At 39.8% G+C, this 12,716-nt stretch overlaps 1 protein-coding gene across 1 annotated transcript in view; it reads left to right on the forward strand.

Annotated features, from left to right (window-relative positions):
• The first annotated feature begins 239 nt into the window (after window positions 1-239).
• Window positions 240-12,716, forward strand: part of SLC26A3 (solute carrier family 26 member 3) — a 31,147-nt gene continuing 18,670 nt past the window's right edge. The window contains exons 1-10 of the mRNA XM_003407209.4: window positions 240-459; window positions 985-1,124; window positions 2,402-2,512; window positions 2,763-2,935; window positions 4,236-4,400; window positions 6,286-6,438; window positions 7,095-7,177; window positions 11,238-11,385; window positions 11,509-11,622; window positions 11,738-11,815. Coding sequence (XP_003407257.1) covers window positions 329-459; window positions 985-1,124; window positions 2,402-2,512; window positions 2,763-2,935; window positions 4,236-4,400; window positions 6,286-6,438; window positions 7,095-7,177; window positions 11,238-11,385; window positions 11,509-11,622; window positions 11,738-11,815 — 1,296 coding nt within the window. The 5' untranslated portion in view covers window positions 240-328. The remainder of the gene's footprint in view (window positions 460-984; window positions 1,125-2,401; window positions 2,513-2,762; window positions 2,936-4,235; window positions 4,401-6,285; window positions 6,439-7,094; window positions 7,178-11,237; window positions 11,386-11,508; window positions 11,623-11,737; window positions 11,816-12,716) is intronic.

The following is a 12,716-nucleotide window of genomic DNA, read 5'->3' on the forward strand; positions in this document are numbered from 1 at the left end:
TTTTTCTTGCTGGCAATCCTTTTTAAAAAGTAAAATAAAAGGTCTTTCTTACTTACCCAATGGAGCTCTGTCCAGCTCATTGGAGTAAAAAGTCCTATCACTGTGGTAAAACACAATCTAGGTCCCTTAATCCTTCCTCTTTTGATCTCAAAAGGTGGTAACATTCAGTTCGGAGCTCACTCATCTGTAAATTGCATCACATTATCTCTGAGTTATTTAAGAAGCGAGCTCTGTTTGGTTTCAGGCATTTTAACCTTCCAAAGGCAAGAAGAAGTGTTCACAATCGTTCCAAGGGTCTTCCACTTGCACAGCCACCAGAGAAGGCAAAATGATCGAACCCTTTGGGAATCAGTACATTGTGGCCAGGCCAGTGTACTCTAAAAATGCTTTTGGGGAAGAACATAAGAAGAAATGCAGATCTCATAAGACATTTCTGGATCATCTCAAAGAGTGTTTTAGGTAAGACATTTTTTAAGATACTAGCCTTAGGAATAAATGAAGCACTTTCTCCTGAATTTTCAAGATTTCAAGCTCTCCTTCCTGGCTCTAGCCCACAGCCCACAGATTTTGCTGGTTTCCCACAGATTCTTTTCATCTTTAGTTTCCAAACCTCCCCCTCCCTACCAGAGTTGGGAAGGTAGTCTCTAAAACGAACACAGTCTTTTCAAATCAGAAGACTTATAGATGGGGACAAATTCTCAATTGAAATATTCCAGAATTCAAGCTGACAAATCAGCTCTGTTACAGCTGAAGACAAGCAACACTTTTCTTTAAAAAATCCTTTGGTGGTATCCAGGGAGCGATTGACATGGGTAAGGAGGTGAATATTAGTGTGAGTGAAAGTGCTAATTAATGTATTAATCATTAATATATTATACTCTTTACCAATGCACCTACCAATTCTTCCAGTTTTCCACCTACAATTAGGTACTAAACTTAAAATTCAATATTAGTTGGCTGATCTGTGACTTTCGATGTTTTCAGCTGCTCCTCAAAAAAGGCCAAGAGAATTGCCCTGTCTTTGTTCCCCATAGCATCTTGGTTACCAGCATACCGGATAAAGGAATGGCTACTCAGTGACATTGTTTCTGGGATCAGTACAGGGCTGGTGGCTGTACTGCAAGGTAATTTTTTTTTTAATTGAGATATAATTCACATACCAGAAAATTCACCCTTTAAAATGTACAGTGGTTTGTAGTATATTCATAAGGTTGTACAACCATCATTACCATCTAATTTCAGAACATTTTCATGACCCTCCCCCAAAAACTTTTACCCATTAGTAGTCATTCCCCATTTCACCCCATGCGTCCATCCCTGGCAATCACTAGTCTACTTTTTATTCTATGGATTTGCCTATTCTGAACATTCCATATAAATGAAATCATACAATAGATGGCCTTTTGTGTTTGGTTTCTTTCACTCAGCGTGTTTTCAAGATTCATTCGTGTTGTAGCATGTATCAATACTTCATTCCTTTTTATGGACAAATAACATTTTATCGTAGGGAAATACCACCTATTGTTTATCTTTTCATCAGTTGATGGATTATTTTCTTTTGGAGGCTATCATGAATAACGCCATTATGAACATTTATGTGTAAGTTTTTGTGCGCACACAAGTTTTCAATTCTCTTGGGTATACACCTGGAGTGGAATTGTTGGGTCATGTGGTAAAATTTTGAGCAATTGTCAAACCGTTTTCTGTAGTGGTTGCAGCATTTTGCATTCCCACCAACAGTATATGAGGGTTCCAATTTCTCCGCATCCTCACCAACACCTGTTATTCTCTGCCTTTCTGTTTATAGCTATCCTAGTAGATAAAAGATAGGAAGAGGTATTTCAGTGTGGTTTTGATTTGTATTTCCCTGATGACTAATGATGTTGAGTAACTTTTTCATGTGATTATTGGCTGTTTATATATCTTCTTTGAAGAAATGTCTATTGAAATACCTTTGTCCATTTTTAAATTGGGATATTTGCCTTTTTGTTGTCAAATCAGAAGAGTTCTTTATACACTGTAGGTACTAGACCCTTATCAAATATTTGATTTGCAAATATTTTCTCCCACTCTGTAGGTTGTCTTTTCACTTTCTTGGCGGGGTCCTTTGAAATACAATTTTTTTATGAAGTCCTATTTATCTGTATTGTTCTTTGATTGCTTATGATTTAGATGGCATATCTAAGAAACTGTTGCCTAATCCAAGGTCACAAAGGTTTTTACCTATATTTTCTTCTAAGAATTTTATTTTTTTTGCTCTTGGATTAATGTCTTTAATCCATTTTGTGTTAATAAGGTAACCTGTTTTTAAGACCCAATCTTAAATACTTTAAGAAAGAAAAGGGAACTTTTCTGATTCCCCTTGCACAAAATAAGGACTTGACTGCTTGTGTGTTTACAGGTCTGGCATTTGCTCTGTTGGTCAACATCCCCCCAAGCTATGGGTTGTATGCAGCCTTTTTCCCAGTCATAGTCTACTTTTTCTTGGGCACTTCTAAACACATATCTGTGGGTAAGTGAGTTACTGAGCTGATTAATATTCACATTGCTTTTTCTTTATGAATTTCATTAGCCACTAATGCTATCAACTCCAAATCCAGGAGAAAAGTCAAACATTTCCTGTAAGAATTAGGACTGGAGTTTGGGAAAGGAGGCCAGAGTTACAGACAGCAGCCTTTTTGCATGCTCACATTGTGGCTGAAAGACAACTATGCTTTAGGAAGGCATATACGGACCACGACTCATCCTCCGATGTTAATTAGGTCCATTTCCGGTTCTGAGTATGATGGTGGGAGCAGTAGTTGTGAGAATAGTTCCAGACATCAGTGAATCTGCTGTGGAAGTCCCTTATAACTCAACGAGTAATGGCACAACACTGGACGAACAGAGGGTGTTGGTGGCTGCAGCAATCACAGTCCTTTCGGGTATCATCCAGGTGAGTACTTTATCATGAAATCTATCACCCCCAATCTGCTTGTCCTGACTGGTACACATCTTTCTGATTTTTTCCCCCTCCTGCTAGCCCCCCCATTCTTCCTTTTGGTTGGTATCTCTTTTTTGGTGCCCTATAGCCAAGTAATTTAAGAAGGGTCACTCACCACTACCAGAAGTAGAGGGGCAGATCTACCACGTTGCAAAGATGAGTGAATGCAGGTATGGATAGGAGGAAGAATGGGAACAGGGAGGCACATATGGTGAGGAGGAAATGCCCAATTCAATAAAATACCTGAGGATTGATGGTCACTAAAAATAACTATATGCAGGAAATAGTGACAGGGGAGGCTTTGAAATGTTTTTCTCTCTAATTCTTTAGAAACTGTAAACTAAATGAAAGGGGTGAGGACTTTGTACTTTAAGCTACGCACATCAAAGATTTGGCAGAAGCTGACAAGGACTGTGGAAGAAATTAAAGCCTCACTTCCAAGCCACACCTGACACAGTAGTTGAATAATGAAAATTTCATAGACACTTTAGGATGTGGCCTAAGTTTATGGTTAGTGATATTATTGCATAAGATAGTTCCCTAAAGAAAGAAAAGGTCAATTTCTACAAGGACGTAGTGGGGTTTCCTATTGACTAAACAAGTGGTCAGGTCTTCAGAATACATTTCTGGACCTAGTGCTTTTGTGTCCCCATAGCTCCAGCTGCATTCCATGAGACTTGAGTGGAAAGACAGGCCAGGTATCCACAATTACGGCAAAACACCAATATTGTGGGGGAATTAACCACCTCTGTCCCCCAGTTAAAACTGAGTACTTCTAATCTCCAGAGTACACTTAATGATGTTCAGAGTACACCATTAGATATCTCATATGCAAGTCAGCAACTTGTTTGAGGGAATATGAATGGACACTTGCCCACACATGCTACAACAGCTAGAGAGTGTAACTTAACATCATGTGGGCAAATGTATGAGGGCCGATGCTAGATAAAATTCTGCTATACAAGGTTTATGAATGAGCTTCTAAAGATATTGCACTTCAAAACAAAAGAGGGGCGGGAAGAATAAACTTGTTACTTCTTGGGGCCCTACTAGATTTACATCCTACTGAACACCATGCAACATTCTGTGGGCATGGGGAGAGCCCTGAATAGGACTCCAGGAGGCAGGGGACCTGCTTCTTCAAGGCATATAAGTGCAGGTTGAGCTTTTACATTTTAAATCATTTAAATTGCCTATCCTTGGCTTTGCTTAAGTGTCCTCATAACAACGGCCTTTGTCCTTCTCTTCCCAGTTGATCATGGGGGTTCTGCAGATTGGATTTGTGGTGATATACCTATCCGATTCCCTAATCAGTGGCTTCACCACAGCGGCTGCTATTCACGTTTTGGTCTCCCAACTCAAATTTATGCTTCAACTGACAGTCCCGGCACACACAGATCCATTTTCAATTTTCAAAGTAAGTATTCCTTTCCTTTAAAAAATATTGAAATATATGAAACTTACTATTTTGATTCTGAGGACCTTTCCTTAAATGCTTTTCCTGTGGGTCTCACCTACAACTTGCAAGAAATTAATGGGTTGTGAAATTTTTTCAGGTCAAGAAAAAGTAAGTGGCAAAGAGAACAACACTGAAAATCAACCACCTCTACCATACAGCTAATGGTAGCAACAGCGATTAAGTGGCACTTCTTAGATTTGACTCTTAAGTACTTTAAAAATGTCTAAGTACATTGTTAAAAGCTTTAATATTTTGTCCCAATTTTTAAAAATTTTCCCGTTTGAAAATTTGAAATAATTTTGCTAATTGCATTATAATATTTTCCTACGTCTCAAAAAGCAGGTCTTGTTATTTTAGAATTGAAGTTCTTCTGAACCTTGCACAAGTCCCTGTTTATGAAGCAAAAGGAAACGGGCCAATGTGTAAATGGAGCAGATCCTGTTCTTAGCACTGCTGTCAAATAGTCTCTGGGAGTTTGAGCAGAGCTTGCTTCAGCCTGGAACCAACTTTCTGCCCCCATCCAGAGCTGCTCCAGAAGCAATTTGGGAGTTAGCTTGGACCTGCCTGAGGTGTCCTGGGCCCCAGGGGTATGGAAGTCAACTGGTATCTAGAAATCAGACTATGCCCAGGGTACAGTTAGCCAGAAAATCATTTCCAAAGGTGACAAAGTATGTCAGCTAAGAAATACAAAGAGTCTAGACCTAAGAGGCCAGGAATTAAGGGGATGCATGCTAAGAAAAAAACTATCAGGGACCAGAGGTTATTCCCTGGACAGAGCAATAGTGATTACTGTGAAATAAAGAAATGATGACTCTCTTAGTTATTTAGTGCTGCTATTATAACAGAAATACCACAAGTGGATGGTTTTATCCAACAGAAATTTATGTCCTCATAGTTTAGGAGGCTACAAGTTCAAATTCAGGGTGCCGACTTTAGGGGAAAGCTTTATCTTTCTCTGTTGGCTCTGGAGAAAGGTCCTTGTCTCTTCTGAATTTCTGCTCCTGGACAATTGTCATGTGGACTGACATCCCTCTTCCCCCATCTCTGCTTACTCGCTTGCTTGTTTGATCTCTTTTATATCTCAAAAGATATTGACTCAGGATACACCCTACATTAACCCTTCCTTATTAACATAACAAAGACAACCCATTCCCAAATGGGATAATAACCACAGGTATAGAGGTTAGGATTTACAACACATATTTTGGGGCAACACTATTCAATCCATAGCAATGACCAAAGGGACCTAAGAGCAGAAGAGAATAGTTGTAAAAATGGGAAAAACTATCCAATAAAATTTGGCATTAGCCTAAGAGATTCCCAGCGAAAATGCCAGAAGTACCCTTAAACCAGTGTGGTGCCCACACTATCTTTACTTTGTTGTTGTTGTTGCCATCAAGTCAGCCTCCACCTCATGGTAAACCAACGTTGTGATCCGTAGGATTTTCCTCGACTGATTTTCGGAAGTAGATTGACACACCTTTTTTCCTAGTCCTTCTTAATCTGGAAGCTTCACTGAAACCTGTTCAGCATCATAGTGACACACAAGCTTCCATTGACAGATAAGTGGTAGCTACACATGCAGTGCATTGGCTGGAAAGCAAACCCTGGTCTCTCACATGGAAGGGGAGAGTTCTGCCGTTACCCACCACTGCCCTCTCTGTGCTTGCTTAACCTGCTCACAACTACATGCTGGTCGCTACAATCTCACATTCATGGTTAACGCGAGCAAAACTGAATCGCTATCAAGAGTTAATTTTTATCTATTTGGAAATAATTAAGTGTTGAATACAAATTATACATTAATATAGGACTTGAGTGGTTTTTGTTTTTATAATTTTAGGTTCTACAATCCGTATTCTCACAAATAGAGAAGACTAACATTGCAGACCTGGTGACATCCCTGATTATTCTGTTGGTAGTATTTGTGGTTAAAGAAATAAATCAGCGCTACAAAGCCAAACTTCCAGTGCCCATTCCAATTGAACTAATCATGGTAACTGAACGTCTTAAGACTTTCTTTCATAGTTCACTAGTCTAGGGTGTTTACATTGAAAGTCCTTCACCATTTGTAGATCAGGAAGTTCTTGTGGGACTGAGATGCCATCTCTGCAATTTCTAGACATAATGTTTAGTCATTCAGAATTTAATAACATTCTTTTACACCTTTCAATTTGTTTTTACCATGTAAGACATGAATAGTGCAGAGAGCAAGACCTCTGAGAGGACGTGGTGATAGGCTTATTTGAATTAGAGCTGTGGTTTCACGACCTTGCACCACTACCTTGGAATTGCCAAAAACATAGCAAATTAAAACCAGTTGCCCTGAGCCAACTCTAACTCATGGAGACGCCTCTATAGGGCCTTCAATGGCTCATTTTTGGCAAGTAGATCACCAGATCTTTCTTTTGAGGTACCTCTTGGTAGACTTCAACCTCCAACCTTTCAGTTAACAGCCAGGCATGTTAACCATTTGCATCGCCCAGGGACTCCAGAATTTCCTCGAGACCTTGTAAAAAAAGTAACAAAGCTTGGGCCTCTAGATCCTTATTTAAAAGGTCTAGGGATGGGGCCTGGCAACAGTATTTTTTCAAAGCAAGACTCTTCATTTCATCTCAGATTTCTAATTTGGGCAATTTTGCAACTTTGCAGACTGTGATCGCAACGGGTGTATCCTATGGCTTTGACTTCCAAAACAGGTTTAAAGTGGCAGTCATTGGGGAGATGCCAAGTGGGTAAGTGAGTCTTTCTTGATGGTGTCTCTAAACACTAATCAGAGTGTAAGCAGTAGTTACTGAGAGAGTCTTAGAACTGAAATGCATGAACCCATGTCAGAACTCTCTCTGCAACAGCCGTCTGTGAGAAAGGTTTGTTTTTGTCCTGGGAAGGGGCCACGAAGAAGGTAAAAGTTCATAGTTCTTAATATCAGAAAGTTTCTCCTTGTGGAAGAACTCACATGCCAGACTACAAGCAAGCACTCACATTTGAGTAAAAATTAGTGAAAGTAGAAAAAATAGGCAACATAAACCCATTTCTTCCCATAAAGAAATACCAAATGAAACCAGATTTCCTCATCCGTAAATTACTATAAACAATAAGCAGTGTTTCGTTTGGGGTTACTGGAGCCAAGTTCTGAAAGTTCAAAAGAGATCCTGAAGGAAGGCCCGCAGAGTGCTTGAATAGTTCAGAGAGGCACGCTCTGTCCTTTCTTATGATCGCTTTCAAAACAAGACGAAGGCAACTTACTGCTGCGAAATGTTGGGAGGCCAGTGTGTACAAGGAATGTGAAAATGTATTTCATTACATTTAATGGATTGAGATGGGTGAGCCAGTTTTGTGCCTACTTCTTCCTCTTTGCCCTCTGACCAGAGATAGCATCAGTTTCTTCTTATTTGCTTACCAAGGAAAGGTTGCTTTCCTGTTTAAAAACAAAAAAAATTCTCTCTCCCTCCACTACCCCCTACCCTGCCTTAACAAGCATTTGAGAATTCTAGAAAATCAGCATTTGTATATATTTTATTAGGTTGATGTTAAAATACCCAAATTCTTTTAAAAGCAAATACCAATTTTTTTTGGAAACCCTGGTGGCATAGTGGTTAAGTGCTACAGCTGCTAACCAAAGGGTTGGCAGTTCGAATCCACCAGGTGCTCCTTGGAAACTCTATGGAAACTCTGTCCTAATAGGGTCGCTGTGAGTCAGAATTGACTCGACGGCACTGGGGTGGTGACCCATTTTTTTAAGCAAAAAACATTTTTGTCACCAGCTCTTTGTGTGTTATACTTAATGAATATAAACCATCACTTTAAAGAGTTTTTAAGTGGAAATTAGGCTGATTTTTCAGGCTGAAGCTGAAAGACAATTTCAAAGGTTTCCGCCTTTTAACTTTTAAGTGATTATAATTTAGTTAAATGTATTGGGAGACATAAACTAAATGGGAAAAAAAATGAGTAAATACAGGTATAATTAAAGTGGATTTTGTCAGAAGGGTTTTGAAATAAAAAATAAACTTAACATCACTGAGTACTTAACATCACTGAGTTATAATCTTAGAGGCCCTATTTAGCACATATATTTTAAACATCAGTGACCTCTTTCTACAAGATGCATGGGTAGCAGGAAGGGGCAGTTCACATTTGTTAAGCATTCCACTCTACAGACAGACAGTGTCACCTAGCAGATAAGCAGCATATTCTAGAAGCAGGGCGCCTGGGATTTATTCCTGACTCACTTCATAACCTTGAGCAAAACTAGTAAACTCTGTGTGTCTATGGCCTTGGCTGTAAAATAGAGCTGAAAATAGTAGCTATTGCAGAGCATTCTTATAAGGATCAAATGAGATAATACATGCGATGTGCTTAGAACAGTGCCTGGCCTATAATAAATGTTCAACCTTCCTTACTCCTATTGCTGATTTAGCACCTAAATTAGGTACTAGGAGCTTTACATGCTTTCTATGCTCTAATATTTTCCTGGTTGATAATTGTGGGCATCTTACATTTCTGATCATTGCAAATAGAATATAACTGAAGGTAATGGTTATTAGTTATTGCCAATCAGTGGTTGGAACCCACCAGCCACTCCATGGAAGAAAGATGTGGCAATCTGCTTCCATAAAGATTACAGCCTTGGAAACCCTATGGGGCAGTTCTACCCTGTCCTATAGGGTGTCACTATGAGTCGGAATTGACTCAATGGCAATGTTTTTTTTTTTAATCTGCCATTAATGAGTATGCCACCTTAATAGTTATTTTGTGAAGTCACACACATTGAATGAAAATGGCAGAAGGGAACCAAGCATTGAAAGGAAACACAAAGAATAATTCAGATTCCTAAGGAATTCTATAATACTTGCTAACAGGCACATTATATTTTATGGTGTATAAATAGTATTTGCATTCTTGATTTTATCTGACCCTCCCATAAAACTACGAAGAAAAGAGAACAAGTGTTATTGTTTTCACTTTACAAATGAGGAAACTGTGGCTCAGGAAGAGAAGAAGCAGAGCCAGGAAATAAACCCAAGTTTTGAGACTGTAAATCTCCAATATATCACTCTGTCTATGGTGTTCACTGGTGGCGTACTGGTCAAGAGCTACGGCTGCTAACCAAAATGTTGGCACTTGAATTCACCAGCCGCTCCTTGGAAACTCTATGGGGGCAGTTCTACTCTGTCCTATAGGGTCGCTATGAGTCGGAACCAACTCGATGGCAATGGGTTTGGTTTTTTGGTTATGGTGTTCAGAGGCCAGAACAGAAGAATAATAGTAGTAGGCTCCTTGTTGTCGTGGTATAAAATGCAAAATTTAATTGTATTATCAATTTCAAGTTAAAAAAAAAAAATTCCAAGCTAACTTTTTGATTTATGGTAGCAGAGGCGTATGGGATAGTAGTTGTTGTCGTATGCCATTGAGTCTATTCCAACTCATAGAAACCCTACAGGACAGGGTAGAACTCCCCATAGGGTTTTCTTGGGTATAATCTTTACAGGAGCAAATTGCCATGTCTTTTCTCCAATGGAGATGCTGGTGGGTTAAAACCACCAACCTTTCACTTAGCAGCCAAGCGCTTGACCACTGCGCCACCAAGGCTCCTTGAGATAGTAGTACTTCTTAAAAATTAGAGCTGAAATTTCATTAACATAGACATTCACAAAACCTGGAGTATTTCAGGAAAAAGTTGAATGGATTCAATTCACCCTCTTCTAATAAGTTTTAGATCAGAGATACATGTTTACAGGAGCTGAGCGTTTCAGTAAATGAATGTTGAGTTTGAGATATTTGTACCTTTTGTCATACAATTAGTAAATATCATTTAACTGTTGTAAGTTCATGAGGCATAAACAGAGACTCATTCTCTATGAGTTGGAAGTTTCTCTGACACTCTATCACTTTAAACTGGGACCCACTCTTCATCAGAGCTACAGTTGGCTCCAGCACAGGGCAGAGTCCAAGGCCCATCTGTTTGCCAGGGTTTTCCGTGAAAGGTTATTGTTTTCAATAGAAGGAGGACTTTCTTGCTTTCCTTGTCTCAGGATTGTATTTGCTCAAAGAAACATCAGCCATGGATAACGATTGGAGGGATTGTGGGTACTGCTTTGCAACCCCACATAACAATACGAGTGGAATCTGATATTTTGCATGAGCTTTTATGGGGATATAAATGCACATTATAATGTGGTTATACTGGTGAAAACATAGATTTACCACTACCATTGGACTGGGTTTATAATCTTGTATCTAATTCAGGCAGTACGGCTTTTCAACAGATAGCAGATTCCAAAGTTTTCAGCAGTACTAAATGCTTTTAGGTGATACCTAAAGTATCCAAAGTGAGGTACAACTCAGTCTAGATTTTGCTCATTGCCCAACAGTCACCTACTATATGCCAAGAAGGGTGTCTGACCATTGATGTAGTATAGTGGATCAGACAGTCACAGTAACTCGGGGGAGAGTTACTTGGGTGTGTGTGGAATACCCAGCAGGAGCTGGGGAAGCACAGACGATCTCACCTAACCCTGAATTTATGGTCAAGGAACACTTTCTGGACAGAAGGATGGGGATCAGGGGGATGGTTCAGACAGATGGAATTGGAAATTAGAAGGCTCCAAGGTGAAAGAGTGATACCTTCAAGAAACAAAAAGAAGCTTAGTCTGGCTGGAGCATAAATTTGGGAAATGGTAGCAATTAAGCTGGAGAGGTGGGGTTGAGTTTGGACTTTTCCTAAGAGCAAATAGTTGCCACTGAAGAACTATAAGCAGGTTGGTGACATTCAGGATTGCTTAATTTCTATTTTAGATTCCAGGCCCCTGTTCCACCTGACGTGAAGGTTTTCCAAGACACCATAGGAGATTGCTTCGCCATTGCAATCGTTGGCTTTGCGGTGGCCTTTTCAGTTGCCAGCGTCTATTCCCTCAAATATGATTATCCGATTGATGGCAATCAGGTAAGTATACAATCTACACTGGATCTCTTATAAAAAAAAAAAATAGCCAACTTAAAATAATATTTTGTGTACGTAATAGTAATGGTGCCACTTCTAAAAGTTCCCTCCTTGTTCTTCTGTCAGGAGTTAATAGCCTTCGGATTGAGTAACATAGTCTGTGGATCCTTCAGAGGCTTTGCATCCAGCACTGCCCTCTCCAGATCAGGGGTTCAGGAGAGTACAGGAGGCAAAACGCAGGTACTTCAAGGTCGTTACTGTGTGACGATCCTAGCATCGCTAACTGGACAATCTGAGCCAGGGAAAATGCCAAGTTTGTGACGAGAATTTTTTTTTTTTTTTTGTCTTTTCACAGATTGCTGGGATTCTCTCTGCCATCATCGTGTTGATTGTCATCGTTGCCATTGGATTTCTCTTGGCGCCACTACAAAAGGTAACACTTTTCTCTCTTTGGATAATATCTCAGTCCTTTGGGTAACGAAATCAAGGACCCTGATTCTTAAACTCAGGAGACTATTTGCTGTTGGTCCAGTTGACTCCAACTCATGGTGACTCCTGGTGTGTCAGAGTAGAACTGTGCTCATAGAGTTTTCAATGGCTGCTTTTTTCACAAGTAGATCACCAGGCCTTTCTTCTGAGGTGATTCTGGGTGGACTTGAACCTCCAACCTTTCAGTTAGCAGCCAAGCAGGCTAACCATTTGCACCACCCAAGTACTCTTTAAACTGTGGAAACACAAGCTAAACTAAAGAAAATGAGGTAATTACAACTCTCAAGTACTCGTCTTACTCAATATACTATGGGCCAAAAATATTTATTTTCCCTTGGCATTTTATGAATGTTGGGAATGCAGATGCCCAAACTACCTTATCTGCTCTACTCTTCGCATGTTTGTAGCCCCAAATATAATTAATGTTTAAACAGGAAGGCACCCTGGCACCGGAGGATGGGCTGAAATGAAGATTTTCCTAAAGGTTGAGGCAATTAAGTTCTCTATCTAATTCAGGGAATGGTGCTACCAGCCACACAACCAATCCTTGGGAATATGCCCCACAGCTCTCATAGCTTGGTTTGACTCCAAGACCAACACTCAGATTGCAAGAAGGGAACCTGATTTCCTGCCCGGACATAGACCTCACACCTCCCTGCCACATGTTACTCATCCACGTTTCCTGAACTGTAGTTTTTCAGGGCTTAGTCTAATGCTGTGTAAACTTCTGCAGCACTCATTTATAAAATAAAATATCAGTAGACAGTGGAAAACATAGGACCTCTAGGAAACCAAACCCATTGCCATTGAGTCAATTCCAACCCATGGTGACACAGTGTCACTGG

The sequence above is a fragment of the Loxodonta africana genome, chromosome 8, assembly GCF_030014295.1.
Source record: "Loxodonta africana isolate mLoxAfr1 chromosome 8, mLoxAfr1.hap2, whole genome shotgun sequence".
NCBI lineage: Eukaryota > Metazoa > Chordata > Mammalia > Proboscidea > Elephantidae > Loxodonta > Loxodonta africana.